Source organism: Heliangelus exortis, chromosome 2 (assembly GCF_036169615.1).
Source record: "Heliangelus exortis chromosome 2, bHelExo1.hap1, whole genome shotgun sequence".
In the NCBI taxonomy this organism is placed as follows: Eukaryota; Metazoa; Chordata; class Aves; order Apodiformes; family Trochilidae; genus Heliangelus; species Heliangelus exortis.
The window spans coordinates 56,355,408-56,374,074 of record NC_092423.1 but is presented as its reverse complement, the minus strand read 5'-3'; the positions used below and the strand labels follow the sequence as shown (position 1 = coordinate 56,374,074).

Here is an 18,667-nt window from a genome sequence, read left to right as displayed (position 1 = left end):
CGGCGCTCCCCGCCGCACCTCTCATTATTCATAGCGCGGGGCGGGCCGGCGGCCGCGGCCCTATATAGGGTAGGCGGGGGGATGAAGGGGCAGAGTGTTGGGGAGTGGGGTGGGTAGCTGGCGGCAGGCAGAATAAAAAGGGAATCTTGGTATTTTAAATTTTTTTTCTCCTTATTTTTTTCATCCCTCCACATCCTCACTCCTTTATTTTCTGAAGCGATTTTGGACCTACTTTTGGGCCTACTTTTCTTCCGGCCGTCTGGGATGGGTCTTTTAAGTATTTTTTAATACTTTCTTTTTTACTTTTACCAAGTGAGGTTGTTTGGCGTTTTTTTCTTTTACTGTTTTGTTTTGGTTTTTTCGTAAGCGTTGTGTGTGGAAAAAAAAAGTGCATAGCCAAGTGATTCACGCGCCCTGCAGGAAGGAGGGGGGCGAAAAGAACGAAGAGGTTGCTTTTTGTTGCTAGCGATCTCTGGCTGCCTTTATTTGATTAAGGGCAGTCGGCTGAAGAAAGGGTCAGCGTCCGTGTGTCGGCAGCACAGCTCCTTCATCACCGCGCCGGTAGGGATACGACCGGCCGGTGGCTCCTCGCACCGCAGCCCCTCGGAGGCGAGGCGGGCGGTGCGTGCTGCCGCCCTCCGCTCCCCTCCGCCTGCCGCGGCCTTGCTTCTGCGGGTGAACGGCGACGCCTGGGTGCCGGCGCGGGGCTCTGCCACACCTGCTCCCTAGCCGGGGGTGCGCGGAGGCGCCTCCCGGCGGCCCAGCTCCGCCGGTTGCTATGGTGCCGCGGCCCGGCGTGCTGTGGGCAGTGGTGGCCGCGGCGATAGCGCTGCTGGCCCGGCGGGCCGCGGCGGCGCTGGCGGGGCCGGTGGTTCGCTGCGAGCCCTGCGACGCGCGGGCGTTGCAGCAGTGCAAGCCCCTGCAGCCCGACTGCGCCGAGAAGGTGCGGGAGCCGGGCTGCGGTTGCTGCCTCACCTGCGCGCTGCGCCCGGGGCAGCATTGCGGCGTGTACACGGAGCGCTGCGGCGCCGGCCTCAGCTGCCAGCCGCGCCGGGAGGAGGCGCGGCCGCTACAGGCTCTGCTGGAGGGCCGCGGGCTCTGCACCAACGCCACGGCGGACGACAGTCTGCGGGCCTTACTCATGCCGGGGCCGCACACTGCAGGTAAGGGGGAAGGGGCGAGGGGCGAATAAGCGTCAAGAGATCGCATGAGTGCGTCACTGTTTTTCTTGTTTGCTGTTTCATTGCTTTTTAAAAAAAGTTTAAAAGTTACACGTAGCAGGAGCGAGGGTGGCCCGGACAGCTTGCTGCAGACCTGTTCTTCCGGAAAGTCCCCGCGGCCGTTGCCCGGCGCTCTCTGCCGGCAGGCGCTTCGCGGGTGTGTGTTTCTGTCTCCTCGGGGAGCCCCGGAGCCGAGACTGGGATCGTTTTGCCAGAAGATTTACCTTTTATAGTTTATATATATATATATCTTGTCTCCGACGCTGGTGCTAAGAAGTAGTTCCTCGCAAGAGCCGGAGTTGTCTTTTTTTTTTTTTTTTTTTGTTTGTTTGTTTGTTTGTTAAAAAAAATCCTGGTAGGGGGCGTGGGAGAGATTGCATGCTGCTTCTTCAGGTGCGTGGGGCTGCCAATCTGCGTAGCCCGGATGGCGAGAAGGTGAAATACTCGCAATTTGTCCCCAGAATTACTGAAAAGAGAGGAACGAGGAAGCAGGAAAATACAGGCCAACTCCTGGGCTGCAGCGTGGATAATTTGGGAGCGCTAGGCACGGGGTTATTATTCCCCGGAGTTAAATATTCCCCTGGTCCAGGAAAATGGCTATTCAAAGCGTTGCACGGAAGTGTTTAAGAGGACTTATTTTGCCTGCATTGCAAATAAATCTTTGGTCAAATGAGACTTTCCTGTTCGTCTTTCATGTTTTGTTTCAGATGTGGGTTTTGTTTGATTGAAGAGACCGTTAAGGAAAGTTGTTAGCAGGCACATTTGGGAGCATAAAACAGGGAAGCTTGTAATTCAGATCAAGAAAGCACAGCTCTTCTGTGAAGGCATTTCATTAAACTGTTTGCTAACCAACAGCAAGTATGGTCACGTTTATTTTATAGCAAAGTGTGTCAAAAGGCTTTCCATTGTTTGCATTTTTGAAAAGCTGGGAGTTTTTCTGCTAGACTGGAGGGACTCTGGCTGTCCTCTCCTTAGCTGAGGAAGTGGCACCAATGCTCCAGTTAACTGTATGAGAGTAGGAAGTGCGTTAATATAATTATGTGCTGCTCCCGAGATCTGACAATTTGAATAAGAGATCATAGGTACTCACAGAAATTTTAAAATGTCATTGGAACATGGAGCAGCTTCCTCCATCACATGAACTTGGTTCTGCCTTCCCATGATTTGTAAATGATGGGCATCTCCTCTGTAGGGGTAGTGCTTTTAAAAATGACTGTTAGAGGAGGAGTAAGGGGAAGACAGCACTATACTTTGCTGAAGATACTTCAGTTTTCAGCCTTAATAGTCAAAATGCCAAGTTCCTGCTTCTGCATTCTTGGCTGAGGGAGAACTCCGATTTTGAATTGGTGGGAGCTTTGATTCCTTAAAATGTGAAAAGTAGGACCCTTACACGTCACATTTAAGGACTGGAGGTTGCAAACCTGGGATGCAAGATGGGAGATGTAGAACCTTTGACACATAATGCCCACCTCCTCATGGGTCTGGTCAGCTTTGAGCTCTATTCAGAACTCCTTGGTACATGCCCTTCCCAAGCAGGATCACCTTAGACACATCTAGGTCCTTCATCACATGCTGAATTTCTGGTTGTTCCTAGTTTAGAGAAGTTGATAGAAATTTGTGGTGTATATCACAGTAGCTTCCTAACAGCAACTGTGGTAGACCATGGATTTAGTTTGCAGTTCAGTATTCTGGGGCTGAAAAGTGTTTAGTAGTGTGCATTTCAACCGTTCTAATCTGTTTTTTAAAACTGTGCAAGTAATTCCCATAGCAGTTTTGTTTCTTTTATGAGGGTATAAAGTTAACATGGCACCAAATTTTTTAAAATTGAGTTAATCAAATATACTTTACAGTTTAAAATGTAGCATTAGGATCATTCCAAATGGAAGTGTAAGAAGTACAATTGAAAGGTGGTAGTCTATCTAAGCAGAAGTCACTAGCTTGGTAATTATTTAATGCACTTTTAAGAATATTTTTCTACTTATTTTTGATAGAGGAGTCAAATTAATCATAGAATCATAGAATCATAGAATCCTAGGGGTTGGAAGGGACCTCGAAAGATCATCTAGTCCAACCCCCCCTGCCAGAGCAGGGCCACCTAGAGTACATCGCCTAGGAACGTGTCCAGGCGGGTTTTGAATGTCTCCAGTGAAGGAGACTCCACAACCCCCCTGGGCAGCCTGTTCCAGGGCTCTGTCACCCTTACAGTAAAAAAATTCTTTCTGATATTCAACTTGAACCTCCTATGCTCCAACTTACACCCATTACCCCTTGTCCTATCACTGGTCACCATAGAGAAAAGCCTAGCTCCATCTCCCTGACACTCACCCCTTACATATTTGAAAACATTGATGAGGTCACCCCTCAGTCTCCTTTTCTCCAAACTAAAGAGACCCAGCTCCCTCAGCCTTTCCTCATAAGGGAGATGCTCCACTCCCTTAATCATCTTAGTAGCTCTGCGCTGGACTCTTTCAAGCACTTCCCTGTCCTTCTTGAACTGAGGGGCCCAGAACTGGACACAATACTCCAGGTGCGGCCTCACCAATGCAGAATTAATGAACTGGATTGAAGAAAACCTAGTAGGCATGTTATTAGTACTCAGGAGGTTCATGTTTATAATGTTTTATTGTGTAATTTCTTGCAAATATTCATTGAGAATGTGGAAAAGAAAGTACCACTGTTTAAAAACAGGATATTAAACCACCAAAAATATGTTCAAATACCATTGAGAGTCTGAGTTAAGCCCATGAAAGCCGGGAAATTTAGACTTGAGACTTAAGTTTCCTGAATCCCCCATTGGCACTGGGGGTTGGATTATCTATGTCAGTTATGTCCATTGCCAACAGTGGCTACACTAAAACCGCTGGTGCCAAGATGTTAACTTAGCTTCTTCCTCTTTTCCTGTGTATAGGTAGTGCTGCTCTACTGCCGATGTTGAAATATTTAAAGTCAGAGGGCTACGTGAACATGGACTTTCAGGTCCAGCACTGAGTTTTCTGGCTTTTGTGGTTTTCCAGTGAGTCATCAAGTATAATTTTAATGCAGATTTCCTGCATGTTCCTTGCACATCAGTTATCATTCTGTATGAGAAGTTTCAGTATGATTTACTTTCAAAAAAAAAAAAAAAAAAAAAATGTGGCCAGCAGCCAAGGCAGCAGCTAATGGGACCTAGCTCTTAGCTGATAAGAATATCCAGATATTAAAAACTTCTTGAAGGAAATGCAGCCAGTTACAGAGAAAATATTTTTTAAGCTTGTGATGAAAGCAAGTATTTGTCTTGACAGCACTACAGAATGAATGGCATTTTTTTGTCCATTACCTTTAAAATGTATATTGTACACCTGGAATTGTTTCTCATTTTAATAGCAGATGAATGAAAACGTGCTATTTTTTTTACTTTCCTGTTCTATATGTTGAATAAAATTATGAAAGAAAAAGTGTTAAAAATAGCTAGCTAGAACCATGAAACTAGGCATGGTAGAGTTTATTGTATTTAATGCCTCTAAACAAAAAAGAAGCCCACAAAACCCCAAAGCAACCAACCAAACAAAAACCCTACAAACAAAAACCCCACAAACAATACTGACAAGAGTCACACCAATGGGCTATAAATTCCCCAAGCTGGTGAGCAAAACTGCAGTGGATGCCGAGGGGTGAGAAAGCAGGGAGGTGGCAGCTTGCAGCTGAGTGTCTCGTTTTCAGCAGTTAGGCAGCCATCACAGGTACCTTGCAAGGCTGCTGGGAGCAAGAGGATGCTTCGGGTACAAAAGTCATTGCTTGGCAAGAAAGTGCTCATGCATGTGGTATGCTAAATTGTTCATCTTATTGCTGTTTTGTAAAGGAAAATTAAGCATGTAGACGCATCTGGCGCCTTGTTGCCCTTCCAGACACAGCTGGCGGTTGATTAACATTGTTTCTTCACTGCGTTTCTTCTCAAAGGAAATTTCAGTGATTCAGAAGACAACGACCAGAGTACCAGCAGCACAGAAAATCAGGCCATCCCAAACTCTCACAGGGTGCCAGATTCCAAATCGCATACACCACACATCAAAATAGATATAATCAGAAAAGTGCAAGCCAAAAATACTCAGCGTTATAAAGTGGAATATGATTCGCAGAATACGGATACACTGAATTTGTCTTCTGAATCCAAACAAGAGACTGAATATGTAAGTACTTTTGTAAAAATTAAAAGCATTTCCCATCATATGTGTACATGCATGTGTATGTATATGCATGTTTTGCATATGATAAGATGAATGAAAAAAACTAAGTAACTGGTAAATGGTAATTGTAGCCATTTAGGGCATTCTGGCTGTTTAACCAGTAGAACTATCAGCAGACTGAGATGACATTCAAAATACACAGATACCTGACAAGAATATCCAGACTTCAAAACTCTCTGGAGGAAATGCAGCCACACTGCAGCAGGCTTCTGAGAGGGAGAAATGGAGTGTAGACAAATAACTCAGAAGGTACAAAAACTCTTAGCTTATGCAGTATTTTGGAAAAATGTGCTTCTGTGTTTTTGTGGGTGGCAGTTTAAAGAGAAAATATTTTTAAGTTCATGATGAAAGCAAGTATTTGTCTCCTGACAGCGTTAAAGAACGAATGGCATTTTTTTGTCCATTACCTTTAAAACATATTTTACATCTATAAATGTTTCTGATTTTAATAGCAGATGAATGAAAATGTGCTATTTTTTTTCTTTCCTGTTCTATATGTTGAATCAAATTATGAAATAAAAGCTGTTAAAAATAGCTAGCTAGAACCGTGAAACTCAGTATGGTAGAATTTATTGTATTTAATGCCTTTTTAAAAAACAAAACCAAGACAAACCAAACCAAAACATCAGAAGCAAACAAACAACCCCAATAAAACCAACAAACAAACCCAATACCGACCTGCAGAAGACAAGAGTCACACCAAGGGGCCATAAATTTCCCAAGCTGGTGGGCAGAACTGTAGTGGATGCCAAGAGGTAAGAAAGCAGGGAGGTGGCAGCTTGCAGATGAGTGGAGGTGGCTCATTTTCAGGGGTTAGGCAGCCATCACAGGTACCTTGCTAGGCTGCTGAGGATGCTCTTGCTGAGCAAGAGAATGATTTCTACTAACTAATTTCTTAGAGATCAAAAAATTTTGTTTCATCCTTCAATTATCACACATATGGGTGAGAGGACTTGGGACAGGTTTAATAGTGTCCTCATTAAATTTGATTGCAAACAGCATTACTGGGTTGTAATAATGGAAAGAAGGTATTTCCCATTCAGTGCAGTGGCACAGTGGTCACATGCCATGGCCCAAATGGAGGGACATGAATTTAGGTTGGGTTGACTAGGATCTTTACTGAGCAGTGATTGCAGTCATCATTTGGTAGCACTGCCTAAATGTAAAGGCTCACAGACACCCAAGATGCCATTGCTTCCTACTGACTGTGCCCATTGGATTTACAGGGCAGCCAGAGGGTGAATCAGGGGGGAGAATAATTTGTCTTCCTGGATATCCTGGCATATAGCTCACTGGTTATCCTTGTGCCTGTGCCAGATGTCTGGGTACAAAACAGTGTCTAAATTGCTGTAACGTAAATGTATAAAACAATGTCTAAATATAAAACAATTATTTCAACAATGACTGGATATACTTTGGTGTTTCATCAAAACGGTGGTGAAACCAGGCATGAGTTCCCATTGGCAAAGAAAGTTCTGAGACCTCTTAAGAGGTGGACACTTGTGTCTGAAGAGAGCATGGCCACCACATTAACACAGCAAGGGTGGTGAAGTTGCAGGTTTAGTATGTCACTGATGTCCAGCTGCCTAGTAAAAACACTTTAGTATCTGTTTGCATCTCAGTGTGTCCTTCCTAAAGCATGAAGGAAACTGCCTACAGTAAAAAGATACACATTGGTAGCTCTGAGGAAATAGGGTCCTGGTCTTAACTAGGATGAATAATTCACTCGTGGTAGTTGGGCCCCATGAGCAAAGGCACGCTGACTTACCAAGGCTGCTAGGGTCTATAAGGACCAGAAATAACTCTACTGGGTCCAGGTGCTTTTGTGAGCAAATGCCCTTCTAGCTGTGTCTCTCTGACTTGGGAAGCCTGCTTCAAAATAGTAATTCTAAAAAATCTGCTCATCATCTTGTAGGCCTAACTTGGGACCACATCTTGTGAATTTCAGTTAGCAGTTTCATTTTCTTTAAGGAATTGTTAATAAGAGCAGCTATTTAAAGAGCAAGTTTAGAGTGGGTAAGAGTGATAAAGAAAGCATATGAAAGCAGCAATGAAGATCTTTGCTAACAAAAATAAAAAAAGGTTTAAATTCCAGTAGAACTGTGGAGTCTCTGTGCTTTCAGACACTTACATGAAAGACACTTTATGTGAGCAAGCCACTTGAAACTATAAATGTCATTACTTCACTAATTAAAATTTATACCTTTGTGTTGATCTAGCAACTTAGGCATTTTAAACCTATGCAGCCATGCAAAGGATGTTTGGGATCTTTGCTGAAGAAGAGGGCTGGTGGACCAAGTCAGTAAAGTGCCCAGGCACTTTACTGAGTGTAGCAGTAAGAGTGTAGCAAAACAGAGAGTTTGTAGGCTGTGACTTTTGAATCCCAGTTCCACTGCCTTCTTGGCCTCTGGCAATACATGAACTTCTCCACTCCTTGTTTGCTGACTGCAGTGGGGCTTGTAATGCTCTACTCCCTACCCTGAAGGGCTGCAGTGAGAAATAATTAGTTGCCATTTGAAATATTACCCTAAAAGTGCTCCTGGAAGTTATTTCTGGCTTATTGTCCTGGAGCTAATCATCACTACATTGTTGCCAGCCTTCTGCAGATGGAGAAAGTAAGGCAAAAAGTTACTTATCTAATGAGACTGTTGTGTGCAACCATTTCTTTGCATGGTTGCATCTGTTTGGTCCAGTTAAAACTGGCAATTGCTGTCCAGAGTTGCAGTTTTTTTCATATATACATGTACATTATGCCAAACTACTTGTTTTGAATTAAGTTCATGCAGAATTACAAAAACTAAATGTCATAAGTGAAAAATCTACCAAGTGGTATATTCCCAGTTGCTTACCTTCTTTTCCTACTTGGTGCAAGGACAGGTTTTCCAAGAGCAAGTTATGTTATATGCTGGCTAAGCTTTCTAGTAGGTAGATGTGGCTGTGATTTCAACTGAAAATGCCAGTCTGTGCCTCAGCATAATACAGTCCTTAGTGTTTAGAAATTGTTTTATCCTGAATAAAGCAGAAAGTTAGGATTTTATCCATGAATGGTCTGCCTTTTGAAGTAGCAAGCCATCCCTTATTATTTTTTTAATAGATTTCTTTGTGTTTCTTGCCTTTTAAAAATATACTAACTCCTGTGAAAGACATTTTTTGGAAATGACCTTTCATTTGTGTTTTCCAAAACATGCTATTAACAGGGTCCCTGTCGTAGAGAAATGGAAGACACATTAAGCCATCTAAAGATCCTGAATGTCTTGAGTCCCAGGGGCTTTCATATTCCAAATTGTGACAAGAAGGGGTTTTACAAGAAAAAGCAAGTAAGTACAGCATCTTGATCATTTCACGCATACACTTTTCTGCATCATTGCTGAAGGATCTTACCAGCAAGGTGCATTATATATCATTTTGCAGAGGAACTAGTTCATTTCAGTTTTCAGACCTGATCCTTGTGATCTGATCCGAGTGCTGAACCTTCTCAACTGGGGAGAGTGTTTTTATTTTCTGTTGGTCATGACAACAGATTCATTTGAGAAACTTCATAGCTAATCACACATGGGTTGGCTGGTGTCCTTGATAGTGATGCTCTTTGATTTAAAAAAAGCAACGCCTCTGCAATAATCCACAGATCTAAATGTTGCAGTTGCCATATGACTGCAATAGGTCAATGCTTTGCATTGTAAATAGCTGCTGAAGGGTTCCTGGAAGAACTGCATTGGATCGTATTACAAAAAGCAACTTGAGAAAGGTATATATCTGTCCTGCGTGCTACACAGATTGCTTCCAAATTCCAGGTCATAATATCTTGAAAGTGATACATCTAATAGTTAACTCATCAGCAAGGATGCCTTCTCATCTTTGGTTCTGGGGTTGTGGCCTTTCATGACAAATGCAGACCTAAATTGCATGTTATTTATGTGTTAGTTGTGTCAGGTTGAGCTGTGGCAGGATTCTCTGTTCAGTACTGCCTTTAAAGCTCATTCAGGAACTTGGGGAAGTGCAAGACATTCCAGCTTCTTTGTTTAGCGTGCACATCCCATCTAATTTCAGTGTTTGGTTAGTGACCTGCTTCCAAATGTGTTTATTGGTATAAGTCCAAAATTTGGAAGTTTCTTTTAAGATTTTCCTAAAGGAAAACCATCTGTAAGGACAGATTTTGTTTGTGGACCATCTTCATTCCTCCATTTATTTGGGTTTACAGAAGTCAGCCTCTTTTTCTCTGGTAACCAAAGGAGTGGCTCACTCTGTGTTACTATGTACAGCAGTTCATTGGTTGTAAGTGAGAGGACAACCTCTGACCAGGCAGCCTTATTTTAGGAATGGTATCTCTCAATTTTTTGGCTTCCAGCTTTCTTAAAAACAGTCTTTCCCTTTCGAGTATTCCCTGGAGCTCGGTGCTAAGCTGGCAGTGTCAGGTGTGGCGTTTGCAATAGGGGTGAAGTTTCCAGCCTTCCCTTTTGCCATCAGCCCAGCACTGACTGTGCTATTTGACCTTCGCTGAATGCTGCAGGCTTGTCTATGCTCCTCAGCTTTTTCTGAGCAGGTGGTGGCAACTCCCAAGCAAGAACAGAGTTTCTTTTTGTTGTCTAGAGTTTTGAGAAGCCTGTGTCATTCACATCCCACTGCATGTAAATTAACATAGAAGAATGCTCACATCTCAGTGTGTTCACATCTTCCTGTGTTCAGAAAATGCGTCAGACTGTTATGTGGAGTGAGGCTTGGACTGTGTTTTGTGCATGTGCAATACAGGCATTTGTTTAGCTACTCTAGAATGGCACATCATTTAACTGCATTCAAGACACAAAAGCATACTGTAGCCCTTTTCTTTCTTCTAGATATTACAGAAGGCTGCAGATTGGTATTTACTTTGTTCAGTGATCTTCCTTTTATCTGTCTTCAGACTCTGAGGTTTTTGCTTTGTCAGGTGGTTTGCATGCAGTTTCTGGCACGTGTGTAGTAAATCAGATCCACAGTAAGCACATATTGAAGTGTGTTACTTCAAAGGATGGCTGTACTTCAAAGTGCAATCATATTTCTGCCATTGAGGCAGAAAAAAAAAGGAAATATGAAGGGCAAAAATGGCAAAGACAGATAATATACTTACCTAGTCTTTTTTTCCTAGACATTGATTTACCAGAATAAGGTGCTGGTATAGAGTAAAGACATTCCTCTACCCTCTGTGTAGTGTCCATGCTGCATGAAGACTTTCAAACTGTTTAAGGAAATTTTCCTACACTATTAAGGAACAGCCCATCTGGACAGCAAACACAGAGAATGAAGGGCCACCTTCATACCTGGTCAGCCTTGTCAAGCGCTGTGCCAATTTACACAGGTCCAATAGTTTCAATGGTAGTTCGAGACAATTCAGGATCTTGTAGATCCCCACAAAGGGAGCTCATGTGAGTAAATACTGTACATGAAATGCAATTGGAGTGCTTCTCCTGTAAGTGAACTTCAGGCAACCCTAGGAACAGGTCTTCATGGGTAGGGCTTATAGAGGCAGATTGCTTCTCACAGGAACAAAATACAAATGGCAAATAGTGTATTTGAGTTGCCATCATAGAATTAACTTCTGTAAAAGCACATCGGTTTGAGAAGTGAGTCCTATCCAAACCAAGTTCACTGTCAACATGACCATTGTGTTTTTCACATGTAGGACTGATATTTTCATATAAAGGTCTCATAATTTAAGCACTGTAAACAAATATCTAATCTCATTAACAGAATGCTAGGCTATTTTATTAATTTCCTTCATTGTTATTATTAGAGGAAGTCAATATGTAATTCAATTATATTCTGTTGTGACAACAAAATTCAGAATAAAAGGTCAGGAAATAAACAGTAAGGCCATAAAAAATGAATGTGAGTTAGGCATTTTTAGTTTTGGAAACAGCTACCTAAACTACTGCCTAGGATGGTAACAGAATTGTCACAGTTGGAATAGACTTTTAAGATCACCAAGTTCAACTGTTAACCTAGAAAAGAACACCAAGCCCACTACAGCATGTCCTGAAGTGCCCCATCTCCATGTTTTTTGATGGTGACTCCTCCACCTCCCTGAGCAACCTGTTCCAGTGCCTGACTACTACTTCAACAAAGAAATTCTTTCTAATGTCTACTCTAAACCACCCCTGGCATAGCTTCAAGCCATCTCCTCTAGTCCTATTGGGACTAGAAGAGACCAACACCCACCTCACTACAACCTCCTTTCAGGTAGTTGTAGAAGGTGTTATGGTCCCCACTGAGCCTCCTCTAAACAAAGCATTCCCAGTTCCCTAATCCTCTCCTCACAGGACTTGTTCTCCAGACCCTTCACCAGCTCAGTTCCACTTCTCTGAACTCAATCCAGCAGCTCAACGTCCTTCTTGTAGTGAAGGGTTCAGCACTGAACTCAGTACTCAAGGCGTGGCCTCACCAGTGCCAAGAACAGGGGCACCATCACTTCCCTTATCTTGCTGGCCACACTATTGCTGATGCAGCCCAGGAATGCTCTTGGCCTTCTTGGCCATCTGGTCACACTGCTGGCTCATTCAGCAGGGTGTCGACTGGCACCCCTAGCTCCTTATCCACCAGGCAGACATAGATATGTGTGTGATAATAAGAATCTGGTAAGTTTTGATCATCCTGGAAAGCATTAATGCTCATTCAGGAGGCCCTTCATGTGTTAGCATATTGTGCCTCCTTGGTCAACTGCTCTTCCAGTCAAGTTGAAAGCAGTTATTTTCTGAGACATTTATGGATATCTAGAAATTGACTTTTCAGGAACAAACATAGGAAGTAAATTGCATATGTGAAAAAATTCTTAAGAACATAAATTTATCTGTCAGGGTATAACATAAAAAGTATTTCATACCTTGTGTTTATATATACTTATTTTAATAATCAGACCTAATAAAATTTAGAATGTTTTGTCTCAGTAGATCTCACATGTAAGATTGTACTATTCAGCTGTAGTATATACATTGTGGAATAGGTTGATACAGGCATGTTTCTGCTTAAAGCAGGGAAAAAAAAAAGGTTTGGATGAAGTTAGAATTACTATATGGGGCAGTTACTATAATCTCCCCATATTGGGGTATCAGAACCAGATGCCCACCTAAACGTGAGCTGACATTGTTCCCTGAAAATAGAGCTGGGCTTGGTGGGAGCCAAAATGGCCTGAGGTATATGCCAAAACTGTCTGCAGTCTTTTCTGGGAGACCACAGTTGTAGCTCCACGGATACCTCTAGGCAGACTAAGAATTCAGTGGGATACCATATACTTTGCTGTGCCCTACGAATGCCTCTGTGGCACTTCTTTGTGGAAGGGAGAGAGGCAGGTGGCATTGACAGTGGCAGCTGGTGTTTCCATCAGAAGTAATTATTGTCTCCACCACTTGGGCAGTTTTCCAGCTTTTCAGACTTCTGAAGTCATACAGAGGAGCTGTGCAGAACCTTGAAGTGTATGCAGAGTACAAAATTCAGTAGACTTGATATTTATATATCTAGTGGTAGTAGTAGACTACCATGTCAGGATAAAAGCATCATTTTTGAATCTGAACTGCTTTACTATTGACAGCATGGTTGAGTGGCTAGTACAAAATCTTAAATTGGAAAAGGTAAATTGCATCCTCACAGAATGTTATTTCAGCTGTAGAATGATCTAAGGGTTTTGTTCACCAAATGGGCTGTCTAGAAGAAATAAAAAAATATTAGTACTAGGGGAGGTGTTTCTGCAGAGGCACTTTATGCTGTAGTTAATTCCAGACTTTTATTATGCAGCCATAAAAAAACAATCAAAACCTCCAACAACATATTACTTTAATTGATCATTTTCTCTGAGAGTGATGCAAGCCTATGAATCAGCAAGACTTGTGTAACATACTTTATATACTACTTCTAAAACAGGAGTCTGTGTTACTATTCTTGGCAGGAGTGTAGTTTCATTGCACCAGGCTGGCAGCGAGCCTTGTGCTGTAATTTTGGCTCCATCTGCACCTGCCCTCTTGGGAAAAACAGCTCAAGAACTGCTGCCTCACTTTCTTTTTCTGTAAAATTTAAATTGTGCAAAGGCTGTTTTTATGAGTTTTCCAGTTTTGAGCATGAAGAATTTAAGTCATTAGATGTTAATACCTCTTAAGCTAGAGTCCAGTTGCCAGCAGAATTTCCCATTGACAAGAATGGATGTTGAGCAGCCATTCACAGAAATCTTATAGAATACATACAATCCCTAGTCAGGCTTTTGAGACAATAAACATAATTTGTAAAATTTACATTTAAAGATATATTACAGAAAACTAGCTGAAGAAGTAACTAGAACTCAAATGCAGCTAACTATACAGTGCAGCAAATTATTAATGTAGTTGTTCTCTTATTAGGTTTCAACTTTTTCATCCTATACTTAACTAAAAGAAGCCAATACATAGTTTAAACTTGATCTTGTCATTCTGCTGCCATCCATTTGCATAGGGTTAATGCAGGACTGCAAATTCAGAAGAGAAGGCATTGTATTACTTATGCATGTCTTGTTACTCAAAAATACATCACAAGGGTAGGTTAATTTGCAGTTGTGGTGATTACCTTTGCTTTATTTACTATAAAATAAAATAAAGAAGATGGAAACCTGATTAGAAATTTCTGTCTAATGTGTGATCTGATCCCATCTGTCTTTTACACGTTCCTAATGAAGACTGCAAACCCTAGCATAACTAGTACCTGGCTCAGGGTCCAGTGTGCATGTGCGATGTAATATCCTTTCACCTGAGGTGCTAAACTGGATGTGGAGAGGCTAAGTACTTCAGTCAGCATGTAAAAGCCAACATTGCTTGATGTTTCCATATGTACCTACACATGGAAAAGACACTTAGCCTTGTAAGCCACTGCCCTACACACGTGAGATGAGGACATGACTGTTAGGAGTCTGGAGAACAAGCATTTAAGTGGCAGTGGCAAAGTCTACCTGACTTGTACCAGCCTGAACCTCTGAAATACTTGCTGTGAGTGATCTCAAAGCATTTTCTCTGCTTGCATGATAGCCACTACAGTGTTGAGGGCCATAATATGCTTCCATCTAGCCTGTCTTCTTTCAAGTTGGCAATGTAACAGATAAAGGCCCCAGTCTTTGAAAAGTTAGGAATATTTTTGTCACTGCCCCCCTTTGTAAGTCTGTCCTGGCTGAACAGCCACCTCTGTTAGCATTTGCAGTAAATGCTGTATCACCAAATCTTAAAACCTGAGCTGACATGAAGGATGTGTTCAGACAATGAAGTTCAGTATGGCAAACCTGGTGTGATAACCTGTGTCCTGGAGACATCTCTTTTGAGTGAGTAGAGACCTTGCAGGGTCCCAGAGGTTCACGGTATATAACTGCATGGAGGACTGCATACTGAATGCAACCTGCAGAATGTCACCTGCAGTCTAGTTTTTACCATTACTGTGTCCTTGGGAAGAGCAATACTCAGTACATACTAGCCTTTTTAATGCATTTTTACTGCATTACTATTTCTAAAATGGTGTTGCCTGTGAGAGTTTCAGGTTGGTCAGCACTGCTGGCAAATTCCACCAGGCAACTTCCAAAGCTGACACAGGTTGTAGAGTAGTATATAAGCAACTTTATTTATAGGAAAATACACATGTAAAGTTTTTGTACACCTAGTGGCTGTTGAAGTGATAAGTCCATTACAGAAGTATTACATATGTACATAATACAGAAGTATTATGTTGTAGTGACTATCTCTGCCAGAATTGTGCTTTAGCTTTAGAACAAATATGGGTCCGAGTCATCATCCTGTACTGTTGTAAATAGTCCTGGTATTCAAAGGGAGCAACTGTGCTGTGTAATGTATTAGGCAGTAGTTTATAAGGCTATTTTTTGGTAGTTCTTAGTTTCTTTATGGAGTAATTAGATCCAAAGGGGTTCGTGGGCAGAGGAGTTAGGCTTTTACTGTAATGTTTTGTTATGGTAAGAAATACTCAGTTGGATTTTACTCAGATATGGCCAGGATATGGAAGTACAGCTATCAAATGAGCAGGAATCCCTGCTATGTAACACAGAGAGTGGAGAAAACAAAAATATCCTAACTGGGTCTTTTATCTGTTTCAGTGTCGCTCATCCAAAGGCCGAAAGAGAGGTTACTGCTGGTGTGTGGATAAATACGGACAGCCACTGCCTGGGTATGAAGGGAAGGGAAAAGAAGATGTCCACTGCTATAACTTGGAAAGCAAATGAGGGCTGGGTGCCATTTCTTCTGGCTGCTGGATCTCACTAAGACCTTGGAGGGGCTGGGCAAACACTGTGGAATGCATTGCACGTGGATTTATGAGCTCCGCTTCCTGCTGAAGATGGGGAGTCGCAGTGTCTGTGGATGCTGCTGCAGCTGCACTGCCACCAGAATGGGTTGGGCTCCCACAGGAGATGTAGGGAGCTTTGAATTCCCACGTAAACCTGCACTATTGATACCCAAAGAGAGAGGAAAACAAAAGGCACTTCACAATGGATTCAGGGAATCTCCACTGACATTTTAAAGAATGACTTGTGACTAATTTGATCCCAAAAGATCCTGGGTCTTCATTTTAAGGAATTTATCAATTTTAAGCTTGTAAAAGTTTTGAAGCAAAACAAAACAAAACCCCAGGTTTAAATGTTAAGTTTTTTTTACAGGTGCAAAAGGAAACCTGAAGATCACGGGTAAAAAGTTTTATAAAGTATAAATAACTTTTTAAAGAAACATATTTCTAAAATAAACACATGGCTATTTTTTCTGTAAAATAGATTATGAATATTCTGTTAGTCTGTATTTAATGTAATTGTTTTTTAATAAACTTTATTTAAATGTAACATGAATACCAAATACTACACAATAACTCTAGTGTATACTTCTGTATGCAATGAGAATGTAAGGGTATGGGAAGATTTACAAATATGTATAGATCCATATGCATTCACATAGAAATGAATTTGTGGAGCGAAGGAAGTTTTTCCAGAAGAGTTTTATTATCTAAAGTAACTGTAAACACCAATATAATCTTTGAAATTTTTATTATTTTTATTGTATTGGTATTTCTTATATACCATCACTGTATTATGCCACTGGAAAGAGGTAACAGTTGCACTGAAGCTCCTGCTTAAAGCATTCGTCTGTCTGTCCCTTACTTCATTTTGTGCAGCAGGACTTGCATTTCCTCCATTTCCTGCTCACACTAATGTAGAATATTCATGGACAAAAAATTGCCATTACAGAACCACCTTTTCTATTTGCTTCTTTGTTTTGAAAAGTTGTATCTATTATGGGTTCTCTTGGTACACTCTACTAAAACACATATTCTGTATGAAGAACTCCTGTTTAAAACAATGCTGACAAGATGGGGGAATGTGGACCTGGGTGAAGAGACCCATGCACTTCATTTGTGCTATACACAATTGTTGTTTGCTTTGACTTTTGTAGAAATTACTTGCCTGCATCTAAGCACAGAGTAAGAACCAGTGGGTTTAAATATTTAAACCGGTTGACTGCCACTATGGTATATTTTCTTTTAATTGGAAGGGAAATTGTTTGGGTTTATTCTGGTATGTGATGCTTTCAAATAAGGAAGACTGGATACATTTGTCTTGAGGCTGATTGTTAAGGCTGAACATCACGATAAAGTCTGCATGACAATGCAATTTGGATAAGGAAAGGTGGCCTGTTAAATGTAACATCTCTCTACAAAGTAATGCCATATTTTATATATGTATTTATTTATATATCTTACATAAATATTTTATGTATTTATATAAATATATAATATATTCTTATATATGTCAATATAGATGTTTAATGTTTCATGTAGAAAAAAAAAACCATCAACATTGTAATTTTCTGTTGGGTTGGGAACTGTATGGAGACTAGGGCAGTGGATTTCCAGTCGGTTGGGACAGGGATTCTGCTGACAGAGGGGAGACCATGGGGCTGAGGACGCAGTTTCTGTCCCACTCCGTGAATTGCAACCACCCTTGTTCTGCCAGTATGGCAAATGTATGAAACTCTGACATGGAAATGTTTGAATATGCAGTTTGCCAAGACTGGGACAGCCAGTCACCATAAATCAGTTCACAACACTGTTAAAAGTGAATTTTTTTTAAGTAAGAAAAAGAAATTACACATTAAGTGATACTTACTACAGGCTAGTACAGATTTCCTGACAGATGGTTACAGAAAGCTTTGTAGGGTGAACATTTTTTGCAGTATATTTACTGCTAATGCAAATGTATAATGCCTGCAAAGATTTGTTGGCAAAAAATAAAAAAAAAAAGAAGTTGTAAACTAGTTCCTTTCAGTATCACAAAGGGAGTGAAGTTATGTATACACCAATATTTGTGTATGTAACTATAGATATGAAAATGAATTAGTTTTTTGGGGTTTTTTTACTATCCCACTGGCCTGGAAAAAAAAAAGCAGCTTCTCACAAAAAATGCCGCAAATAGCTGCCTTGAAAGCCACATTTTGCCAGTATGCAAGAAATGTTTTAAAAGCCTGTGGCAGTATTTCTGATCAGTAGTTTGTCAAATTTTTGAACTTTTTATGTTTTGTCCTACCATTAACAACAAATACAGAAGAAGCTGGCTAGTAGAGGACTTCAAGTGATACTAAATACTGTAATCTGTGCAGATCACCAACTTTAAATTTTTTAAAAATACTAGATCTCAAAGAATTGAAACTGATTCAAGCAATGAACTTGTTACAATAACTGTGTAAGAAATTGCACTCAGCTCCTTTAGCAGTACTAACACAAAATGTACAGCTATAAGAGAAAAAAAATTAAAAAAATGTGTGATTGTGCCAGCCATTTTGGTTACTTTGCTTCCAACAGATACATTTAAAACAAACACTGTTTAGAAATAGCTATTTTCCCCCCCCCTTGTAATTTAAAGCTTCTCCTTTTTCAGAAGTTGCCTTTTATGTATTTTATACAGTCCCAGTGTGCCTAGTATTAGATACATAATGCTGTGTATCTGATATTCCACACAGAAAGGGAAAAATGCATTAGAAAAATATCTTCTATTTTGGTGCCTTTGCTGCTGTAAGATCAGGAAGTTTATTTATTTCTTTTTAAGATCAGGAAGTTGTTGGGTTTTTTTTTAAGTGAACATTTATCAGCTTTTTTCTCATTTTTAACAAGCTCTTTCAAGAATCTCACGTGATCTGGATAAATATCATGAAGACTTAGAAAAAGTCCTTGTAACAGCTAACATACCTGTCAAATATTTGC

The 18,667-nt window shown here is 41.0% G+C and overlaps 1 protein-coding gene across 1 annotated transcript; it reads left to right on the top strand.

Annotated features, from left to right (window-relative positions):
* The first annotated feature begins 355 nt into the window (after positions 1 to 355).
* On the top strand, positions 356 to 17,223 carry IGFBP3 (insulin like growth factor binding protein 3). The gene is made up of 4 exons (XM_071736219.1): positions 356 to 1,163; positions 5,157 to 5,386; positions 8,641 to 8,760; positions 15,522 to 17,223. The coding sequence occupies exons 1-4, from the start codon at positions 779 to 781 to the stop codon at positions 15,645 to 15,647; spliced, it is 861 nt and encodes a 286-aa protein (XP_071592320.1). The 5' UTR covers positions 356 to 778; the 3' UTR covers positions 15,648 to 17,223.
* The last annotated feature ends 1,444 nt before the right edge of the window (positions 17,224 to 18,667 follow it).